Source organism: Diabrotica undecimpunctata, chromosome 4 (assembly GCF_040954645.1).
Source record: "Diabrotica undecimpunctata isolate CICGRU chromosome 4, icDiaUnde3, whole genome shotgun sequence".
NCBI classification, from domain to species: Eukaryota; Metazoa; Arthropoda; class Insecta; order Coleoptera; family Chrysomelidae; genus Diabrotica; species Diabrotica undecimpunctata.
In genome coordinates, this window is record NC_092806.1 from 154,105,747 (window position 1) to 154,128,643 (window position 22,897).

General features: G+C 34.1%; 1 protein-coding gene across 3 annotated transcripts in view; it reads left to right on the forward strand.

The window, feature by feature from the left end:
• sdk (sidekick cell adhesion molecule) overlaps nucleotides 1-22,897 on the forward strand; it is a 245,995-nt gene that overhangs the window by 122,324 nt on the left and 100,774 nt on the right. For all 3 annotated transcript variants that reach the window (XM_072530619.1, XM_072530620.1, XM_072530621.1), the window contains exons 2-5: nucleotides 1,375-1,551; nucleotides 6,253-6,469; nucleotides 11,295-11,673; nucleotides 17,870-18,024. In XM_072530619.1, coding sequence (XP_072386720.1) covers nucleotides 1,401-1,551; nucleotides 6,253-6,469; nucleotides 11,295-11,673; nucleotides 17,870-18,024 — 902 coding nt within the window. In that variant the 5' untranslated portion in view covers nucleotides 1,375-1,400. The remainder of the gene's footprint in view (nucleotides 1-1,374; nucleotides 1,552-6,252; nucleotides 6,470-11,294; nucleotides 11,674-17,869; nucleotides 18,025-22,897) is intronic.

A 22,897-nucleotide genomic window follows, 5' to 3' on the forward strand; every position in this document is an offset into this window, starting at 1 on the left:
AGTTTTATGTATTTAAGTTAAAATATGTGATTCATTTCGTATTTTCTGAGCACTTTTTTAAATATAACAAGAATGTGTCATTCTTTTTTGTAATCTATTATAAGATGTACTTCTTCTTCTTCATGTACCATGTTCGTTCAAAACGTTGGTTACCATCACAGCTATCTTAATTTTATTCACTGCCACCCTAAATAGCATGCTTGTATCAACACCATACCAATCTCGCAAGTTCTTCAACCATGAGGTTCTTCTTCGTCCTGGACTGCGTTTGCCTGCTATTTTTCCTTGCATGATATTTTGTAGCAACGTATATTTGGGACCTCTCATTACATGTCCGAAATACTCCAGCTTTCTCTGCTTGATGCTTTTTATGATCTCAGTAGTCTTGCTGAGACGTTGTAGTATTGTGGAGTTTCGAATCTTCTCCACCCAGGAAACTTTTAAAATTCTTCTATAGCACCACATTTAGATCGGTTTTATTTACAATCCAGGACTCGATACCATGAAGTAAGACCGAGAACACGTAGCAGCGAAGTAGGCGGATCCTAATTGCCAATTTTAGTTCTCTGTTACATAACACCTTGGACATCCTTCTAAAAGCCGCTCTAGCCTGCTCTATCCTAGATCTAATTTCGCTGTGATAAGATATACCAAAAAGCTTTTTCAGGTTTCAAAAGATTGCAGTCTGAAGTCCTTTATTTATCAATTTTTGTGAAGTTTTGTGAATGCAAAATGCAAAACTTAATTGCAAAACCATTGCAATTTTTTTGCTTATAAACAATTTAAATAACTTTTTGTTTTTGCTCAAAAAAATATTTTTCATATTCAAAAAGCTGGCATTTTTTTATGCTTGATGCTGATCACTCTATCTTCCACAACTTACGAGTATACCTTAATCTGAACTAACAAATAGATGTCAGTTTACTATGACTTGCTACTATAGTATGGCATTGCTTATTATTTTAGTATTTTTCCTTGATAAAATAAATCTTATGAGCTTTCCTAAAATTGATGTTTTCCTTAATTTTATTGGCCATTTCTTTTGGCAATGACTAATTTAATTTAAGCTTCTTCTAGTGGGAGATCTACAAAGCCATTTGTGTTTTCATTTTCTTTTTGGCTGAAATATTTATGCTGACTATTCGGTAGTCCATATTGATACGTTTAGTAGTGTTTTATAATTTTATTATGAGCAATGAGCAAATGAATCTTGTAGAAAATAGGAATTGTTGTCTGTGTTTTGTTTTTAAGATAAATTCAATGAGATAAATTTTCTTATAGTTCCCGACAGTATAATTTACAGTTTTATAAACGGTCTTTTGTCTCTACGTTCTTTTGTCCGTAATAGTAAAATGTTTTCCTTCTTTTTTCCAGGCTACCCACCGCCACAATTCAGATGGATGAAGGACGGAGTTTTCATAACGGAACTATCGACGGATCCTTTCCACAAGATTTTCTCTGCCAAACTCGAGGACGGCGGTAGCTACAGGTGTATAGCTGCCAACAAAATCGGTTCGATACTTAGCGAAGAGATCAAAATTATCGTAGCGTGTAAGTAGATGCTCTTCTTTAAAAATGGGTATTTAATTTGGTATAGTTTACTCGTTCTTTCCACAATTTCTGGAAAAAATTTAAGCTTTTTTTAGTATTATGTTTATTTATAATCTGGATCGTTACGGTGTATTAAGTACAGGTTTTTGGCTGTGAAGTCAAGACATTAAAATGATGTTTCACTTTATTTAACTTTGGTTTAGTATTAAAGTATTAGCCCAGTCTGGTTATACAAAAATCATCGATTTCACGGCAAAATGTTTCGCAGATATCTGAAGCTTTTAAGACATAGGTGGGGGTTACTAGATGATGAATAGATGAAAAGGTACTCCTATTTTTACCTTGCGTTTTTTTTAAACAATAATTTATGGTCAGAATTTGATTTTTTATCCATAAGTTTTTTCCCTTATAATTTCAATAAACAATATTTATACCATTTTTTTATATCAAGAATATCTTTATTTTCCCGTTTTTTTAATTAAAATTGATAAATAATTTACGGAGATATTTGCAAAAAAGCAGTTTTTTTTTGCACTAATTTATAAGTTTTATTAATTTTTTTATTAACAAAATAAAATTTTATTAATATATTTCAACATTAAGGAATTACAGTCCTTTAAATTTGTGCGAAATTTTCCCCTGATCGGTCAAACAGTTTAAAAGTTATTCAATTTGTTTATCCCCGGGACTAATTATTTAAACCATTGATCTTGCCCTATGAATGATGCTAGACACATTAAACAAATTTTATAGGATTCTTTAAGACTTATACTATCTCAGAAGTTAAATGAATATTGAGTTTTCATCGAAATTATTTACAAAATAAACGTTTGAAAAAGGGGTATGTTTTTTACTTATAAACAATTGTAATAACCTCTATATTTTTCAAGCTACAGACTTGTACGTACAACCATTAGATAGCTGGTAAAAAAACTCACATTTCACAAAAAAATAAACCTTCTATGAACAATAGGAACGAAGTTAGCGACAATTTTTTTGTTAATTATATCTCCATTGTTTATAAACATTAAGAAGTAGAATTTGCAAAAATTTTGAATGAAAATCTAACCTTTATATTGAATTTTATAGCTATAAAATTCATCCAATTTTTCGAAACTTAAAACCTTTCGAAACGAAGTTACTTTCGAAAGATCGACATAGGAAAGTGGAGGGGAAACTGTTTTAGCTCCTCGCTGCAAAATTTAATATTATGGTTAGGGATTTATCATTTAAAAGCTTCAACAGTTATGTAGAAATTTCATCAGGTCCATTTGCTTTTCCATTTTTAGCGTTTCTTATTGCGTATTCTACATCTTCTTTCAATATGTCTGGCCCAGTTGCATTGATTATCTGAGTTAAGTTGTTTCTATCGTCTTCAAATAATTCATTCAGGTATTCTGTCCATCTTTGTATTTTATTCTCTAGATCTACAATAAGATTTCTATCTTTGTCTTTAAGTTTACCTATTTGGCATTTATTTATGCTTCCTGTTATCTCTTTTACTTTTTTGTGCATATTGAACGCATCGTACTTTTTCTCATAGGTTTCCATTTCTTCACATTGTTCTTTAATCCACTCCTCTTTGGCTTCTTTTATTCTCTTTTTTATGTGTTTATTTATTTCTTTGTATTTGTCTGGGTAATTCTTCATCTTTCTTCTTTGTTCCATCAAGTCTAGTATATCTTGTGTCATCCACCCCTTATTCTTTGTTGTTGTTTTTGTAAGATGTTTCTTTCCTCCTGTTTGTATAGCTGTATTTATGTACTTTAATTTTTGGTTAACGTTGTTTGTATCGTTAATTTATTGCTGCACTGAAGGTTTTCATTTATTTCTTCTCCTGTTTCTTGTCGTATATTTTTGTTTCTAAGTTTATTTAAATCTATTGCCTTTCTGTGTGGTCTTCTAATCTTTTTTGGTCTCGCCTCGATCACAGTAACTACCGGGTTATGATCTGAGCCTATATCAGCTCCTGGGTACGTCTTAGTATATTTAACAGCATTATGATACCTCCTTGTTATCATAATGTAGTCTATTTGATTTCTCACTATTTTTTCTTTGGTATGTTGTGGAGATGTTTATGTATATAACCGTCGAGGAGGTAATTTGAAAAAGGTATTTGTTATTACGAAGTCTTCACTTTGGCAAAATTGAATCAATCGATCTTCTCTGTCATTTCTGTTTCCAAGCCCATATTTTCCTACTTGTTCTCCTACCTTACCTTGACCCACCTTGGCATTAAGATCGCCCATTAATATGTTAATGTATGGAAAAACTGACTTAATAAGTGAAGACAAACAACCTGCAACAAAAAGGTTCAGACCTGACAGTGAAGTCGAATAAATGAACCAAATTTTAACTTTTAAACCAATGTATGTAAAGAAAATAAAAAAAGTAAAGTTCAATAAACATTGTTAAATTTATAAGGCAAGTGATGAAATAATCGACTTATTTTATCAAAGCAGTAAGGCGATTAGATTAATATTGTATATCATATTTGTAAGAAAAATAGAATAAAAATCAGTATTGTTAATTATAAAAATACAAACAATTATAATTAATATAAGGAATATAATAATATAATGTGTAAAAAATTACCTGAAATTTAATTTATAAAATATATAAGTAATATTACATCATTGATATAAAATGAAAAAACATATGTTGATTTTCCGGGATTTTCCGAGATTTATGGGGGTTGAAAATTATGTCATCATTATTAATACTGCGACAGACTATTCGAGCAAATTAAAAAAGTAAGTATTTATGGTGAATTTCAAATGGACTCAATTTTTCCGAGTTTTCCCATATTTTCCGGCCAGTGAAAACTATGTGGTTATTCATATTTCGACGAGCAACCCCGGAATAAAAAAAAAGAGGCTTGCAGCTGCAAAGGAAGCCGAGATAATGTAAATTTTTCTTACGTGTTGCAATCTGAAGTTCCGATGCCGAAAAAAAAACGGAGCTGAAACAGATATCCTCTCCACTTTCCTATGTCGATCTTTCGAAAGTACCGTCGTTTCGAAAAATTAGATAAATTTTATAGCTATATAATTTTCAATAAAAGTATTTTTCATAAGTTTCAATATAAAGTTTAGATTTTCATTCAAAATTTGTGCAAATTTTACTTCTTAATGTTTATAAACAATGGAGATATGATTTTTTTTAAAATAGTCACTAACTTCGTTTATATTGGTCATAGAAGGTTTTTTATTTTTTAATGTGAGCTTTTTTACCAGCTATCCAATGGTTGTACGTACTAGTCTGTAGCTTGAAAAATATAGAAGTTATTACAATTGTTTATAAGTAAAAAACATACCCCTTTTTCAAACGTTTATTTTGTAAATAATTTCGATGAAAACTCAATATGCATTTAACTTCTGAGATAGTCTAAGTCTTAAAGAAACCTATGAAATTTGCTGAATATGCCTAGCATCATGCATAGGGCAAGCTCAATAGTTTAAATAATTAACCTCAGGGATAAACAAATTAAATAACTTATAAAATATTTGACTGATCGGGGGGAAATTTCGCACAAATCTAAAAGATGGTAATTCCTTGATGTTTAAATTTATTAATACCATTTTATTTTGTTAATAAAAAAATTAATAAAATTTATAAATTAGTGCAAAAAAACTGCTTTTTTTCAAATATCTCTGTAAATTATTTATCAATTTTAATTAAAAAAAACGGGAAAATAAAGATATTCTTGGCATAAAAAAATGACATAAATATTGTTAATTTAAAATATAAGGGAAAAAATTTATAGACAAAAAATCAAATTTTGACCATAAATTATTGCTTAAACGCAAGGTAAAATCTATCTTTTCATCTATTCATCATTTAGTATCCCCCACCTATGTCTTAAAAGCTTCAGATATCTGCGAAACATTTTTCCACCTTTTTTTTTAACCAGACTGGGCTATATGTCTTGGAGTCAGGTTCTATTCAGTCTTCTTGTGGCTGGACTATCATTGTAGTGATATTTTTTGAGTTCATTTTTGTGGTGTATGGTACGATCATTTTGTAACTTCGTAGCTCATTGGAGTTCACCTCTAATAAAAGAAATCTTAAAGTCATGTGAAGTATCTAGTTAGACGAGGACTAACCAAGAATTAGAAGAATTATATAACCAACCAAATACAGTAAAAATAAAAAAGTCACAAAGACTAAGATGAATTGCCAATAAACAAGATCAGGAAACTCGAAAGGAAAACGACCTCTAATGGTACTGTGCATCCACTATCGATCTTAGCACTGCTGGAGTCTATATTAAGCAGCGTGGGTTTTACTCAGTCCCATAGGTGTATTACATAGTCCAATGAGTTTGACTTTGTATAGGATCATTTTGTTTTGGAAATTAGGTTTTGGTCTGAATATGTTTCTTTCCAGTGAGGCATTGGTTAAAATTCGAAGATTATCCATTCTTGAAGATGGGCATGCAATGAGGCGGTTGGAAAATGATATTTGGGTTCAGTGCGTTTTATTTACTTTTGTTCGACATCTCGTGTACTAATAATTTAGTATGTCGAATTGGTGTTGCAGGTCTTGTGAGGCTTGTTGAAATTTTCTATTAAAGCTAGTATCATTATATCGTCAGCAAAGTACATAAGTGTTGCAAACGACTAACCAAGACTCTGTTGATCAGTTTCAATTTTCATTTACTCGTCGCTACTTTTAAAAACGCTTGTTTATTCATTTCAGATATGGGCATTTTCGAAGATCAAAGCGAGCGGTCGATAACTGTTAAAGAAGGAAACGCCGCCATTTTGGATTTGCCGGAAATCGAGTCGACACCTCCGCCGGAAGTCACGTGGCAAACAGACGAAGGAATTACTCCTTATGGACAAAAATATGCTTATACGATCAACAAACAATTGATTATTTTATCGACAGAGCCCGCAGATCAAAAAGCATACAGGTATGTATAAAATCATTAGTTTTAAGGAAGATGAAGTATTTTTTCAGTTGCAGTGCACTATTTTCACTCAACATATCCACTTCGTTGACATTTCGGGTCGAATCTTCACTTTTTGTCCGTTGGTAGGTGTGCCACTTTTGTGACATCTGTATTTGCCTTATTCCTTGAGTTACTGCAACTTTTTCCAATTTTTAATTGATATTTTTATATAGGATATTTACAATATATTTTTATACATATTGTAAAACTTCTGTATTCTTTAATTTGTCATTGGTCTTGCTAGTCTGCTGTGTTAGTCATTGCATATTTTATATCCATTTTAATTTTTTCTGATTTTTCGCTTTTCCGACTGTATTAGTAATTCATATACAGCATTTCCTATACAAATGAAGAAAATGCTTATCTAACGCTTATAAGTCAAAAAAAAATTATTATTTTTAAAATTTGTTTAGCCTAAAAATCCATAATTTACCATAAACATTTCAAAGCAATTGTATTGGCTCTAATATAGGGAAAATAAAAATAATGATTTGAACGTTGAATTGTGTCGGTAATACTTATTCAAATCTATGTTCTATATAAACATTAAAATTGTGCAATTAACTAAGTTTAAAATTCAAGTAACGTATTTGGAACAAATTTAAAGGTCAACTACTGACGCGAACGAAATTAAGTCAAAAACTTGACGTCATAAAATCACAAAAAGGCTAGCTGATAACGCAGAAATAACATTTATCTGAAACTCCGGGCCAATTACGAAGCATTGTTATCGAACGGATTGCAATGTGCTGTTGCTGGACTTATAAAATTGAACAGAAAGAGAAACTGTAATTGTTTGAAAAACGCTCGATCTGGGAAGTGTTACGATATCTGAGGGTTGGTTCGCATTTTTGCACTAAACGCAAACAAGCTGAATAAACGACAACCAATTTGACAGATTCTGATCATGTACCAGTTGTAGGTAATTTCAAAGTCAGAATGAAGAAGGTTACAAGTAAGTCGATGGAGAAGTATGATGTTAGAAAACAAAAAGATCCCGATGTTCGACTGAAGGTGAGTGAAAACCTTAATATAAAGGTGCTAAACTGTAAAAATGCAGTAACTATAGGGGAAAGTCTGACCATCATACAAGAAACAGTGAGAGAAATAAACCAACACCTGAAGAAAGATACAGAGAAAGGGAAATTGTGGATGACCGATGAAATACTTGAACTTTGGATCAGAGAAAAAAAAAACAAAGAAAATCCCCAAGAATATAAGAGAAAGTCCATCGTAAGGTTAAGGAAATAGCTGGAAAGTTTCGAAAATGCAACAGCGGAAAAATAAGAAATGATGAAGGCAATCTTGCTATATCCAAAGAAGATAAAAAGAAAGTATGGGAAGAAAACTTTTAAAAAATGTTCCACGATCTTAGGACAATATTAGTACCCACCATTGAAGAAAATTCAGGTCCCGAAATTCTACCAGAAGAAATAACGGCAGCCGTCAGATAAATGAAGGATGGAAAGGCACCGGCACTTTATGAAATTTCTGCAGAACTGCTGAAGCTATTAGATGCAGACCAAATAACTAAAATATTTAATGAAATATACAAGGTAGGAAAAATACCAGTAGAGTGGCTCGAATCGGAGTTCATACCATTGCCCAAAAAACCAGGAGCAACAGTTTGTGAAGACTATAAGACCATATGCCTAATGAGCCATCTGCTGAAGCTGTTTTTAAAAGTCATCCACAAAAGAATTTACCGGAAATGCAAGGAACAAACTGCGCCTAATCAGTTTGGATTTGTGAACACCATTTGTACGAGGGAAGCCTTATTTAGCGTGCTGTATTGTTTCAGACAACAATCTGAGCTAACTAACATACAAGGAGACGAAGGTCCAGAAATAACGGAAGAAGAAGTAATGTACGCACTAAAAAGAATGAAAAATGGTAAAGCCCCAGGTCCAGATGAAATACCAACGGAAATCCTTAAACTAATAGAAAAAGACTCGATTCACATTTTAGTTAAACTTTTCAATAGCATTTATACATCAGGAAAAATACCACAAGAATGGCTTTTATCCACCTTTGTTACTATCCCAAAAAAGATAAATGCCAAACAATGCAGTGATTACCGTACAATCAGTCTGATGAGCCATGTACTGAAAATATTTCTGAAAATTATACACTCTAGAGTACACAGAAAACTGGAAATGGACATCAATAATACCCAGTTTGGATTCCGAAATGGACTTGGAACAAGAGAGGCGTTGTTTGCACTGAACGTTATGTCTCAAAGATGTCTTGACATAAATCAAGATGTATTCATGTGTTTCATAGATTACAACAAGGCCTTTGATAAAGTGCGGCATGATCACCTAATCAGACTCCTGACAGAAAAGAATTTAGATAAACGAGACATCCAACTAATAGCAAATATGTACTACAATCAGAAAGCAGTAGTGAGAGTAGAGAATAATACCACTGAAGAAATTGAAATAAAGCGAGGTGTGAGACAAGGGTGTATACTGTCACCAACCCTGTTTAATCTCTATTCCGAAGACGTAATGAATAGAACACTCTCTGAGCAATCCGTAGGTATTAAAATAAATGGTGTTAGATTAAACAATCTGAGATTTGCCGACGACACCGTTCTGATCGCAGAAACACTTGAAGAGCTACAGACATTGGTGAATAAGATAGCAGACTGCAGCGAAGAATATGAACTATCTTTGAACATAAAGAAAACTAAATTTATGTTAATATCGAAATCAACACAAAATGCCCAAAATTTATATTTACACAATGAAATTATCGATCGAGTTAGCAAATACAAATATTTAAGCACTTTTATAAATGAAGACAACGATAGCTCAGCAGAAATCAAAATAAGAATAGAAAAAGCCAGATCCATATTCACTAAAATGAAGAGAGTGTTCTGCGGAAGAGATTTGAGCCTTGAAATGAAACTTCGCCTGATGAGATGTTACGTACTTTCTGTGCTGTTCTACGGAATGGAGTCATGGACGTTGAAAAAGATTGACACCAAAAAATTAGAGGCATTTGAACTGTGGATGTATCGCAGAATCCTGAGAATATCATGGACCGAGAGAGTCACAAATGTCGAGGTCTTGAGAAGAATGAATAAAGAAAAGGAAGTCATATTTACGATCAAAAAACGAAAACTGCAATACTTGGGACACATTACAAGAGGCGAAAGATATGAACTGCTTCGAATAATTATGCAAGGCAAAATAGCAGGAAAAAGGTCTATAGGAAGAAGACGAAACTCCTGGCTAAAGAATCTACGGGAATGGTATAGCTGTAGCAGCAACGAATTGTTTCGGTCAGCAGTTTCGAAAATACGTATAGCCCTGATGATCGCCAACCTTCGGAACGAAGATGGCACTTGAAGAAGAAGAAGATTGTTTCAGAAATGTAGAGATGTCAGCTGTGATGTTTTTGCATGCCTGATTGATTACAAGAAGGCTTTGAACAAATGATGGAAGTGCTGAAGAGGATAGGGATTTACGGAAGAGACCTAAAAATAATAGCCAACCTGTATTGGAATCAATCAGCGGTGCTCCGAATAGATGGAGAATATACAGATCAGGTCAAAATCTTAAGAGGAGTGAGACAGGGGTGCATAATTTTACCACTGATATTAACTTGGTACTCGGAGCACATTTTTGAAGAGGCTGTAAAAGATATTGATGAAGGCATCTCAATAAATGGAGTCAAGCTCAATAACGTGCGGTTTGCAGATGATATAATAGTGTTTTCCAATACCATAGAATGGCTGCAAAACTTGAACAAAATAACGGAAACAAGTAGACATATGGACTGGATATAAACACAATCAAAACCAAGCTAATGATTATCAGCAGGCAAACATAACTAGAGCAAATCTGTATGTTAATCAAATGAGAACTGAATGTGTCTCACAGTACAACTACTTGGAATCTATAACAAACGAGTCGTGGGACAATACCCAACAGATTAAATGTCGCATCGAAAAGGCCAAAAATGCATTCTTGACTATGAGCTCTGTGTTCAAGAGCCATGACCTCACCTTAGAAATAAAAATAAAGCTCCTTAAATGTTACATGTACTCGGTGCTTCTGTATAGAGTAGAAACGTAGACATTGAAGACGTAAACTCTATCAAAACTTCAGGCTTTTGAGCTATGGTTATACAGAAAAATCCTGTAGATACTATGGGCAGAGAAAGTCACCAATGAAGAAGTACTACGGAGGATAAACACAACCGCGGATTTGGTCAACAGCGTGAAGGGCCGTAAGCTGCAGTACTTGGGACATAATGAGAAATCAAGGCAGATATGAGCTACTCCAATACATTTTGCAAGGTAAAATTGGAGAAAAAGTGGCTCCAGGACGAATAAGAATATCCTGGCTTTAAGAGCATGGTATAGAAAGACCTCAACACAGCTATTCCGTATAGCAACCAACAAAGTTATCATAGCCAGAATGATCGCCAACGTTCTGAACTGACAGGCCCCCTAAGAAGAAGAATTTGACAGATTCAGCTTAAATAATACGCCCGCTACCAACTGTCAAAATTCAGAAATCCGGATTTGAGAACACTATAAATGCTTCTTGGTATTGCCACAATCTAATAATATTGGACGTCCGTGATGATGACGTGTTATCTGGTTAGACGACTGTCAATTTATAATAAGTTGTTTTTTGCAGCCCATATAATCTTTAATGCATCCTATTTATGGTATTGTTGTTATTATTATTTTCATAACTCTTTATGTGTGTGTGTAATATTCAATTCCTAATAGTATTAGATTTTCTGTATAACAACTTATTTCTTTCAGGGCGCGTGCAATAAACTCGCAAGAAGGCAAAGAAGAAAACAGCGCCTACATAAGACTGACCGTCGAAGAAACGCACGATACCAAAGAAATTGCTCCCGAGATCATCGTAGGCCCTCGGGATTTAAAAATCGTCAAAGGTACCCCTCAATCATCCATCGACTGCATAGCTAACGCACGACCCTTATACGAACTGGAAACGTTGTGGTCGAAAGACGGCATTCCAATCGAGAGTACCGGCATTCTCCACTCTTTCAACGACATCTGGAATCGAACTTTGATACTAACTTCAGTGAACACCACCTACTCCGGGCAGTACGAGTGTCAAGTTAACCTTAGGTCGGGAGGATTCCCCACTGCTGTTGCGTCGGCGCAAATTGAGGTAGGCAGTTTTAGTTTTATATATAGTGTGTTGTGTGAAACTTAAGTTCTCGATGTTTAAAGTACGCTATCTCGTGATGAAGTGTTGTCTTGAGATTGTCAGAAAGAACCCTTTGGCCGTTCTTAGGTGGTCAACGGTTCGTGGGGCAAGTGCATCCCATAAATCAACGCTACTGTAATGCGCTTTTGAATGGTGACATAATTTCCTAAAAGAAAGCCAACATTCTTTGAACAAACTAATTGTGTTTAAGCCAGTTTAACAATAAGATTTTACTGAATAGCAGAAAATAATAAATTTCAAAGCAAATACGTAGTTTAAATATACCATTAAATTAGATCATATTAGATCATAGTACAGTAGAAGAAAGTAAAAAAATGTAAAGTATGAAAATAAATACTACATACTTTCCCAAACATATAGTATGTCCATAAGTAATTAAAATCAAAAACTCGCTTGCAATAAAAAAACCTATACAGGGTGAGTCATGAGGAACTTTACATACTTCTACCATATGTAGAGTCCCTCAGGGAGCATATCATGTGGCCACTAAAAAATGTCAACTCCTCTTCTTTATTAATTAACAGGGTGATTTGTGTAATTGACCATTTATTTCATTTTACTGTAGTGTTTATACGGCTCATTTGATTTTTTTAATTTTTGCATGATACAGTACACTACTATCAAGCATTCGACTGGTATTAGCTAAACTAAAAAAAATCGGTTGCCTGTAAAGTCGGTTTTACGGGCGAAGATTTTACGTGACAACGTCTTTTTCTCGGTAGAATATTTATTGATATGAATATTATTAAATTGCACAATAGGAACAAGGAATTGAATGAAAATAAGAATTGCACAAATTTTAACTATAGAAATATATTTTGTTTACTAAAACATTGTACATGTAAACTTAAACTTAACTAATTTCTATTTGAGTGATTTTGTTGAGGATAGGACGATGACAGGAGAAATATGAAATGAAAGGAAGTGTTTCTACTGTAATGTGTCTTGAACGCCATGAACGCTCGAGAATGATAGAGACACAAGCACGGAAGCACGCACCGATTCAACGCGCCTAATTCTCTAGTGCTGCGCGCGCAGCGGACCGATCATGTTTGAGTGGGAGAGAGACGCAAGGCATTCGCCGGTCCGGCGGGCCTCTCTCTCGTTCGGTGACTCACTGTAACAGACGTGAGCGGGCGTTACACTTTTTCATGAATGACTCCGAGCCACAACCTAATTTAAGACGTTGTCACGTCAAAACTCCAGGACTGGCTTTGGAAAAATTAATTTAGGGATTCGTATTAAATATTACACACTGTATAAATTTTTTTTAAAATGCAATAAGTGATTTTCAAACTACATAAATAACCAATGAAAACGAAATATGCGACAATGTTGTCGCACTTTTATTAAATTTTTAGTGAACGATCAAATCTTACCAAAAATAGAACAACCATAATGAAGTATCAAATTATAAGGTATTAATTTAAACAAATGTTATAAATTTCAAACATTTTAATTAAAATGAGTTCCTACAACATAATCTAATACGTAGAAAATTAACATCTTTACTGTCTCTTTGTATTATCTCTATGATAGAATCAATTGTTTTTCAATTTTAAATTTTTACTCATAGATCGTATTGGGGCATTATTTTCGATAAATAATAAATTAAATTGATTAAAAAGTCAAACCTCTTGTATGTGTTAGTTTTTGTTGATTGTAAATGATTAAAATTTTATGTCAAATAATAATACATTGCATCAACTGTACTAAATAAAAATAAATCTAAAAAAGTTTAAAATGAAGGTTGGCGTTGACCGGTTGACGTTTCTTGATATTTTATACCCATTGTCATTATTGTCATTATCAATTGTTATTTATGTGTACAAGAATACATATTTCTTCTGTCATATATACGTTAAGTACATTGTGTTAGTTTTGGTAGAGCTTTTGTTACTTTCGTTCAAAATGCCACATCAGTTTTCGACCACAGAATATGCAGACATAATATTTGTTTATGGATTCTGTAATGAGAATGGTAGGGCTGCTAGTAGAGAATATCGCAGATTTCCTAATCGTCGAACTCCCAGTCATCCAACATTTGGGTCAGTTTTTAATTATTTGCGAGAAAATGGCACTTTTCCTAGTGGAACAACAGAGCGACATGTAGATGAAGCGCAGGAAGATGACATTATGGACGCCGTTACTATGAACCCTACAATAAGCACTAGACAAGTAAGTCGAGAACTCAATGTTACTCAATCAAAAGTAAGTAGAGTCTTACAAAAAAATAATCTATACCCATATCACATTCAAATGGTTCAGCGACTACATGCTGGAGATGAGATCGATAGGTTGGAATTTTGTAGATGGATTAACAATAATCGACCAACGCTATACAGGACACTATTTACAGATGAAGCCCAATTTACCAGAGACGGGACAAATAATTCACGAAATTCACATGTGTGGGCAGAAGAAAATCCCCATGCTATTCGAGAACGTCGTTCTCAGTTAAGGTTTTCGGTTAACGTGTGGATTGGTGTCATAAATAACCAATTAGTAGGTCCTCACTTTTTTGATGGTCCTTTAACAGGGCAGGTCTATTTGAACTTTCTACAAAATATTTTGCCGAATTTGCTTGCCAACGCGAACGTTACTATCCGAGGGATGTATTTTCAGCATGATGGGGCACCCCCACACTTTTTACTGGCAGTGAGACAACATCTCAATAATGTTTATGGCAACAGGTGGATAGGACGTGCAGGTCCTATTTCGTGGCCTTCAAGATCCCCTGATTTCATTCCCGTTGATTACCATATTTGGGGACGATTGAAGCAACTAGTTTACGCAGTGAATATTAATAACCGACAACAATTAATTGATAGAATTATTCATTGTTGTAATACTATTAGAAACGATCCCCAGAGTATGCGTAATTCAATACGTCAATTAACAATTCGGCAACAAAAATGTGTACAGGCTGCAGGGTTCCATTTCGAAAATCTATTTTGAATTATTTTTATTTTGTTACCATTATTGTATCTTTTCCAGTTCTAATTTATGGGTTTATCATAACTATGTGCATATTTTTAGTTTTTTTTTTAAATTGTTCTTCGTTATTGTTAGTAGTTACTGTTTTTTGTTGTGCAGTGACTCAGTTTATCATTTCAATTAAAATGTTTGAAATTTATAACATTTGTTTAAATTAATACCTTATAATTTGATACTTCATTATGATTGTTCTATTTTTGGTAAGATTTGATCGTTCACTAAAAATTTAATAAAAGTGCGACAACATCGTCGCATATGTCGTTTTCATTGGCTATTTATGTAGTTTGAAAATCACTTATTGCATTTTAAAAAAAATTTATACAGGGTGTAATATTTAATACGAATCCCTAAATTAATTTTTCCAGAGCCAGTCCTGGAATTTTTTAGTTTAGCTAATACCAGTCGAATGCTTGATAGTAGTGTACTGTATCATGCAAAAATTAAAAAAATCAAATGAGCCGTATAAACACTACAGTAAAATGAAATAAATGGTCAATTACACAAATCACCCTGTTAATTAATAAAGAAGAGGAGTTGACATTTTTTAGTGGCCACATGATATGCTCCCTGAGGGACTCTACATATGGTAGAAGTATATAAAGTTCCTCATGACTCACCCTGTATAATAAACCGCCATATACTTTTTCTACTAACAATGAACCACGCTTAGAAACCATTCCAGAAGTTTTTCGACTTCACTAATATTCTCGTATGAGTTTGTCAGCGTTGTCGACCCCAACTTTGGTCATATTATAATCTAATATCGTAAGAGGCTTGTTTTCTTTATTTTTTTCCACACGATCGTCATTGTGCTGATAAAATGTGAACCATTCTATTTTTCTTTGGAACATATGACACCCTGGAAAGATCCGTTGTAAATGCAAATATTGACGACTGTGGAGTAATTACTATTTAAATTGACTGTGGAGGTCTAGATTTAATGTTTAGTAATAATGGTGTATCTGGTTTGTTTTTGCGAATGGTACCTAGTAAATTTAGTCGCGTTGTCAGTAGATAATTGGTAAGTGGAACAGTAGTGAAAAAGTTATCAGTGGTAATAGCTCGCTCGCTGTTATATTAGGGTTTTGCTAAATCGGTTACTACTTGATAGCCTTTGTTTTTCTCTGGTTGATCTTCAGGATTCTTGCCAGTGAATACTTGAAGGTTGCATAAATAACAAGTCTTGTTATCCAGCAGCTGAACAAATGTTAATGCCATACCGCCGTGGTTTCGATTTGATGACTTGTGAAAAAGGACATTTTCCTCGAAAGGAAATTAATTGTTCATCAATTGTAATACATTCGTATGGCTCGAAGGCCTTTTGGCAGTAGCTGACAAACATATTCCAAATTTCTCTGTATATAGCAAGTTTATTTTTCTTTATTTTTGTCATCAAATCTCAAAAATACTGAAATTTGTTCAAATCTGTCCCTGGACATGGCCGCAGGGAAAAATGATTTACGTGTAAATTTGTTAGTAGACCACATCTACCTTGTAGATTCTATTTTACATCTAAGGGTACCTGCTTTGATAACGACATCGATAAAACAGTCCAATTCTTCTCTTGTAAGCTTTGGATTAGTAGGCTTTTTTTTATTCCAGTCGTCAAAATATCTATCTGCTTCTTTATTTTGTAACAACAAATTATGTCTTTTATTTCTCGTGTTATAAATAAAGTAAATATTTCTATAAACCTATTGGTACTACTACTATACTGCGTCATACCTGGACGAACATTAACTATGTTTTTCAGTAAAATTTTTGTTGAAGGGACGACAAAACGATGGCATTCCGAATTTTGCGGTTATTTTAGAGACTGCCTCATCTATGTCACATTCTCAACTCCTGGTTTCTAGTGTGAGTCCTCTTCACATTTCTATATTGTCTTCTGTTTCTGAACTCACGTCTATATTATCCTCATTATAAATCGTTTTTTGCAACTTCATCAGAATCTATTTCCCAGTCATCTGATTCATCATTCAAATTTTGAATAATGCTTTCTAACTCCTCTTGCGTTAACGGTTTTTTCTTGTCAAACTTGCTCATATTTCTAACATAAAATGGATAAAAAACTCAACAATTAAATATTATAAATTTGAAACGTAGATGACAGTGGGGTACTGGCGAAACCACAGCGCACTTTTTTAGTCGTAACAAACAACCAACAACCAATAAGTCTCGGTATAAACTAAAAACAAGTGAAGGTGCTTTGTTCCAATGCATATTTAGATGCGCTATTGCCAACTTGTGCAATTAAAATATTTATTAAAGAAAATTTATTACTGGAGTTCCTGAGGTATCCCGCTTACAATTTTAGAGTAGGGTCGGCATAATACTTTTCCTTTATCCAGCTTTAATTCAAGATATGGCTGAATCCAAGCACTTAGCTTGGATAATAACGGCGTGGGCGCTACTTCCTGCCTATCGCTCTGCACAAGTATGGTTACCTTACAATCCAAGTGCGGTGCAGACGTGAGTGGGGTGGCGCGACTGGGATGCTATGGCAACCACGGAGCGCAGACGGAGAGTGACAGATGGTAGTAATGAACAAACCTGACGGTCAGATGGTAATGCTGTCTAAGAGCGGTCCTCCAGAACCGTAGGTTGGAGAAAAAGGGGGTGAGTTTAGTTGGTAGGCGGTCAGCTACGGTGAGGCGTAGTCGTCCGAATCCAACACACCTGGGACACCTTTCCATAGGTCTTTTGAAGATTCTCACCAAATTTCGGAGATTCATACAGCTACTTATTCCCAAAAGCTTCGCCGGCACTCCGCCTCTTTTGTATTTCGGAAAAACCCGTCCCACTAAAAGTGTTTATGTATGTTTCATTTGGTTTGTATATTAGAGTTGGCAATTGTTTAATAAATATATTGTTTAATAATAAATTGTTTAATAATTTATATAAAACCTATTATTAACAATACAAGTTACGCCCAAAATAGTTTAAAGAAACAGGTTTTATTACTCGGAGAATTTGAATTAATAGTTTCGAGAAAAGGTCGACACATTCAGAAAATATTGGCATTATACATTTTTTTGTTGTAAAAATATGCAGATATATGAAATTTTTATTAGGTTATTGTTACTGTGAAGTTACGATATTTTTTATAAAGTATTTTTACTTAATTTTTATTTTTCAGGTGCTAGAAAAACCGAGATTTTTGAATGTTGCAAAGCCGGAAACACTGGGGGAATATTCGTCATCACTCAGTTTACCTTGTGACGTTTTGGGCATTCCCAAACCGAATGTCACTTGGTACAAGAATTCTGAAGAACTTGACCTTAAAGACAAAAGGTAAGTTTTCTTGCTTATTAACTTTTTTTCCAAAAGAGACATTCTAAACAAGATACCTAGATCTAGATTTAAAAAACCATCTACACGATGTATCAAAAGAAGTGAAGATCTTTATCTTCTCTTCTTCAAGTGCCATCTCCGCGGCGGAGGTCGGCAATCATCATAGCTATTCGGACTTTTGAGACGGCTGCTCTGAAAAGTTCATTTGATGTACATCCGTACCACTCTCTCAGGTTGCGCAGCCATGACATTCTACGCCTCCCTATGCTTCTCTTTCCTTTATACTATAGGTTTAAAGAAGAAGATCTTTATACTATTGGTTTAAAGTCCCAAACCACTTTCGAACAATATAAAAATTCGTTCAAAAAATCTTATGAAGAGCCGCCACTGCTATTAAATTTACCTACTAGCATATTGGAAAGTTGTAAAACAAAGCGTGACAACTTTACTACTTGGTGAAAATAAATTCAAAGAGAAGAGAACAACCTTAGATCGTTGTCGGCCCTAGAGTGAACACGGTTTCGGTAAGGGACTGTACTCGGTGAGATTAGTTGTATCTTGATGACATGAATTTTGAATTTAGCACGTAATAATAATGGAATTGTAGATAGCACTTCCTACCGGAATAAACAGGAAGACATATGCCTGCCTCTCTATATAATATCTAAATTAGTATCGGCGGGGAATATGTGGGTCGTGATATTGTTATAAATTAGAGATTTGTTTCGAATAAATGTATTCGCGCTTAAGTTTCTTACAATTAAATAGCACAGACACTATACAATTAAGATTATCTATACATCCCTTCCGTATAATTCTCCTTTGTATTTTGAGCCAGCATTTAACAAACTTTATCCACAATATTATTAATAACCTAAAACTGACACCTTTTTTCGCCAAAAAATTCACTTGCAGCGAAAGAGAGGGGAACCATCCTTCATATATTATACCATAGGTGATCAAAAGCTGATGAAAGAAATATACATCTGTAGACGCCAGAATAGTAGTATAACGAATGGAAGATAGACTACAAGTAGCCATACATCAGTTAAACTAAATGTGTATGCTATTGAGTGGTGTGAAGTGGTATAATATAACTTCACACGACTAATGAGCATAGGAATTGGAAACGTTCGTACAATTGACAATCCACAAGAAATAGAGGAAAAAGTCCTAGAGCTCGAAAACATCATAAAAGAAGAACCAAGAAATAGCACTACTGAAGAAGAATATGAAATTCACATGAGAAGATTTGGAGACATTAATCAGGAAATAAAAGAAATAATAAGGGAAAAGCGCCAAAAAGAAAGCCAGAAGAACAAGAAATCAGGAAGATAAAAATAGGGAAAACCGACTGAATCGGTAAGTTAAACAGACACTTATAGGTCATAGAAGCCAAAAGTAGAACAATTTCGTAAAAAAATGAAGGAAAAGGGCAAATTTGTAAGAAATATGGAGGCTCCAAAGAACTTTAAGAAACTGTAGAAAACCCATTCCTCCACTTCACAGAGAAAACTCTTGTGTGTGTGAGAGAGAGAGATAGAGAGAGAGAGAGTATACACTGAATTATCAACAAGACGAAGACAGACTATATCAGTCGAAGAAACAGAACTAGAAACGCTCGAAGAACAAGAAGAAATAATAAATCCCACATTACCAAGAGAAATAAGTGAACTGATCATAAAAAGTTCACCAAAGAAAGCACTTGGTCTAGACGAAATCGCTAACAGAACCCTAAAGTATCTTCCTTCGAAAGCAATTGTATGTCTGACAAACATAACAAACGCAATATTCAGATACAGGCTATTCCCAAACAAATGGAAGAAAGCACTAGTAATCATGATACCAAAATCAGGAAAGAACCACAGATTTCCACAAAATTAGAGGCCGATTAACTTACTTCCAGCAGTCAGTAAGATAGCAGAGCGAGTCATTCAAACCAGACTCCAATTAGAGACCGATAGGCGAGGGTTAGTCCCAAAAGCACAATTCAGATTCAGAGCTTAACATTCCAGTGAACTACAAGTACTCAAACTTACAGAATACATAGCCGCTGGATTCAATGACAAGCAATATACAGGAGCAGCCTTCCCGGATGTAAGTAAATCCTTAGACAGAGTGTAATATGAAGGACTGACATGCAAAATGAGAGATTATCGCTTTTTACCTAAGCGATCGCAGATTCAGGGTCCAGATAGGACCAGTTCTATCTGAACACGGATTTCCGGAAGATGAAGTACCGCAGGGGCAGTCTCAGAGTAGCAGTACAGGGCAGTAGCAGAGGTGCCAAGAACACCTGGAACACTAATCAGCCTCAATCGCGGCAAACCATAGGTACCTGGATATGGTTGTAAGAAATCTACAAACGGCACTGGATACGATAGAAGAATGGAGTATCCAATGAAAAATAGCAATAAATGCAGAAAATACCCAAGCATTTATCTTCAAAAAGAGAAGAGATAACTCAGAAGAACAGCTAACAGTGCAAGACCCATTGAGTGACAAAACGAAGCTAAATACCTAGGACTCACAATGGATGAAGGTCTAATATTCGCACCAAATGTTAACGCGACAGGAAAAAGAAGCAAATTAGCTATAACAACAAAATTAAAACTGATATACAGCATCATACTCTTGCATAGGGGCACACAAGCCACAGCAACAAAAAGAAGATTCAAGCAACAGACAACTGCCTTAGATAAGCTGCAAATGTGCTCAGATACGTCGCTAAACGGTTCCTATTCAAAGACCTAAAACTAATTCCATGGAGGATATGATGGAGGAAAAACCAGAACAAAATTCGCTGAGTTGAAGACCACTCAAACCGGATTCTGTAAGGGATATTAAAGTATGGTGTGTACCATAGTAGGAAGCACAGAAAACCCAAACAGTAAACATATAATAAGGTCTATCAAACAAACAAACAAATAACAAAACCCAAAAAGCGGGTAAGAGGGGCCCACATCCTCGAGCGCCGAGTCACCGAACTGAGCTTAGCCCAGAGTGGGAACTCTAGGCCCGAGCAACCAATACAGATCGATGATCTAGAAGTAGCTAGATCTGTCACTAGAAATAGCGGGTATAGAGCGCGTTATGCTGGCCTGCATTGTTCGGGGTAAAATTTCATGTGGGAGGCCTTGTACCCAGGACTTCCACATAACAATCACTTTGCTGATAAGAGAACCTCTATAGCGCATCAGAGCGATATCGGGGAGAAAGTGGATGGTCTGGAGCATTGGAGCGGGATGGAGTAATTCCTGTATACACGAGTTAAGTCTCCCAGGCTCGGTTGTTTGCTTGCTTTTGTGACGTTCTGTCAGTTACCAGTTCATTATTTGCTTAGGAAGTCTTGTTTGTAACATACATTTGTTGGCCGAAACATCTACAAACTTTTCCTATCAAAAAGAAAACTATTTTAGAAAGGATCAACATCCAGATTTACACAAAAAGATTTTCTTCACAATCCTTCCTTCAATTAGACATATTTAAATTGTTTGCATAGATTAACAAAATACTTTGTATTTATATTTGTTACCTATTTGAAAATTTTAAAGTAAGTAAGTAAAGTAAAGGATTTTAAATTATTTGTAAAACACTTTTTTCCCCCGTATAGAAATGCCAATAAAATTAAGTCGACAATCAACATTTCTTGTTCGTACTAAAACTTGTTCTTGAAAAAAAGTTGCCTTTTTTATTCAGCTCATCAAAGCTACTTGTTCTCTGTCCGGTTAAATTTTACTATGTTGTTGTTTGTCATCAAATAATAATATAAACACGAAACGGATGATTCAGAATTTTAAAATTCACAATAATTTTATTCAGAATGGGAAACGAGTTTCGAGAATTGTGTATGGTGTAGTGATGTTAGGTAAAAGTTCTGTTGATTCATAGTAAGATCGAATTAGATAAATATTTGAAAGTATAATAAAACTAGCTTTTGTTTTCAATCCTGTTTCTTTGCGAAATTTATATATTTAAAGGTAGAATAAAAAATACAATTTTTTATAAAAATAGAGATAAGTAATTTTATAATGTCTAGTAATTTTATAAGTTTCTTTTTTGCCCATATTCGTTCTTCTATAGATATAGACATATAATAAATATATCTTTAAATTTATTGGTATACATAGGTTCATTTCTTTCGATCTTTCGTTGACATCATTTTTCTTTTGCTTCGTATGTGCATATCGTCTTCTTTTTTATTTAGTGTAAGAGTGGGCTAAACGAGTATTTAGCAGTAACACTTATACCTATTACAAGTATTTTTTGATACCTAGTAGAAATACTAGTTACAATATAGCTGTTAACTTGACATGACGAAAAAATATCTGTAACAGTTGCGATAAGTTTTAGTATTATTATTATTAAGGGTACCTATTCGTTATCGTATTTAAATAATAATAATAAGTATTTGTAATATATTTTTTATTTACGGCTCCATCTTTTTAAGAAGGGTTCCAACTCTTTTCCTTTTCTCCTTTTCGTTTTCAACTTTTCTGTGTATACGTAATTTCCATAGTAGTGATCTATTATCGTTCTCCTTTCTTGAACATAGCATGTGCATTGATGAATAATATAATGTTTAAAGGACGTGTTCGTTATTTTCAGTTTGTTTTTGGTAGCGAAGTGTCCTCTAGTCATGTATGTTGTATCTTAAGTATTTGTAAATATATTTTGCAGCCATTGGTTCAGATCTTGTGTATATTGTTTCTTTCTAGTGCAAAAAATCTAGGTTTAACTTTAGATAATCACCTCAAATTTACAAAACATTGTGATTAAAGCATTTCTCAATCTAAGAACAATTTATCATAATCGCCACTGTCTGTCATACAAACTAAAAAGAATACTGTGCGAAAGTTAAATATTATCAAAA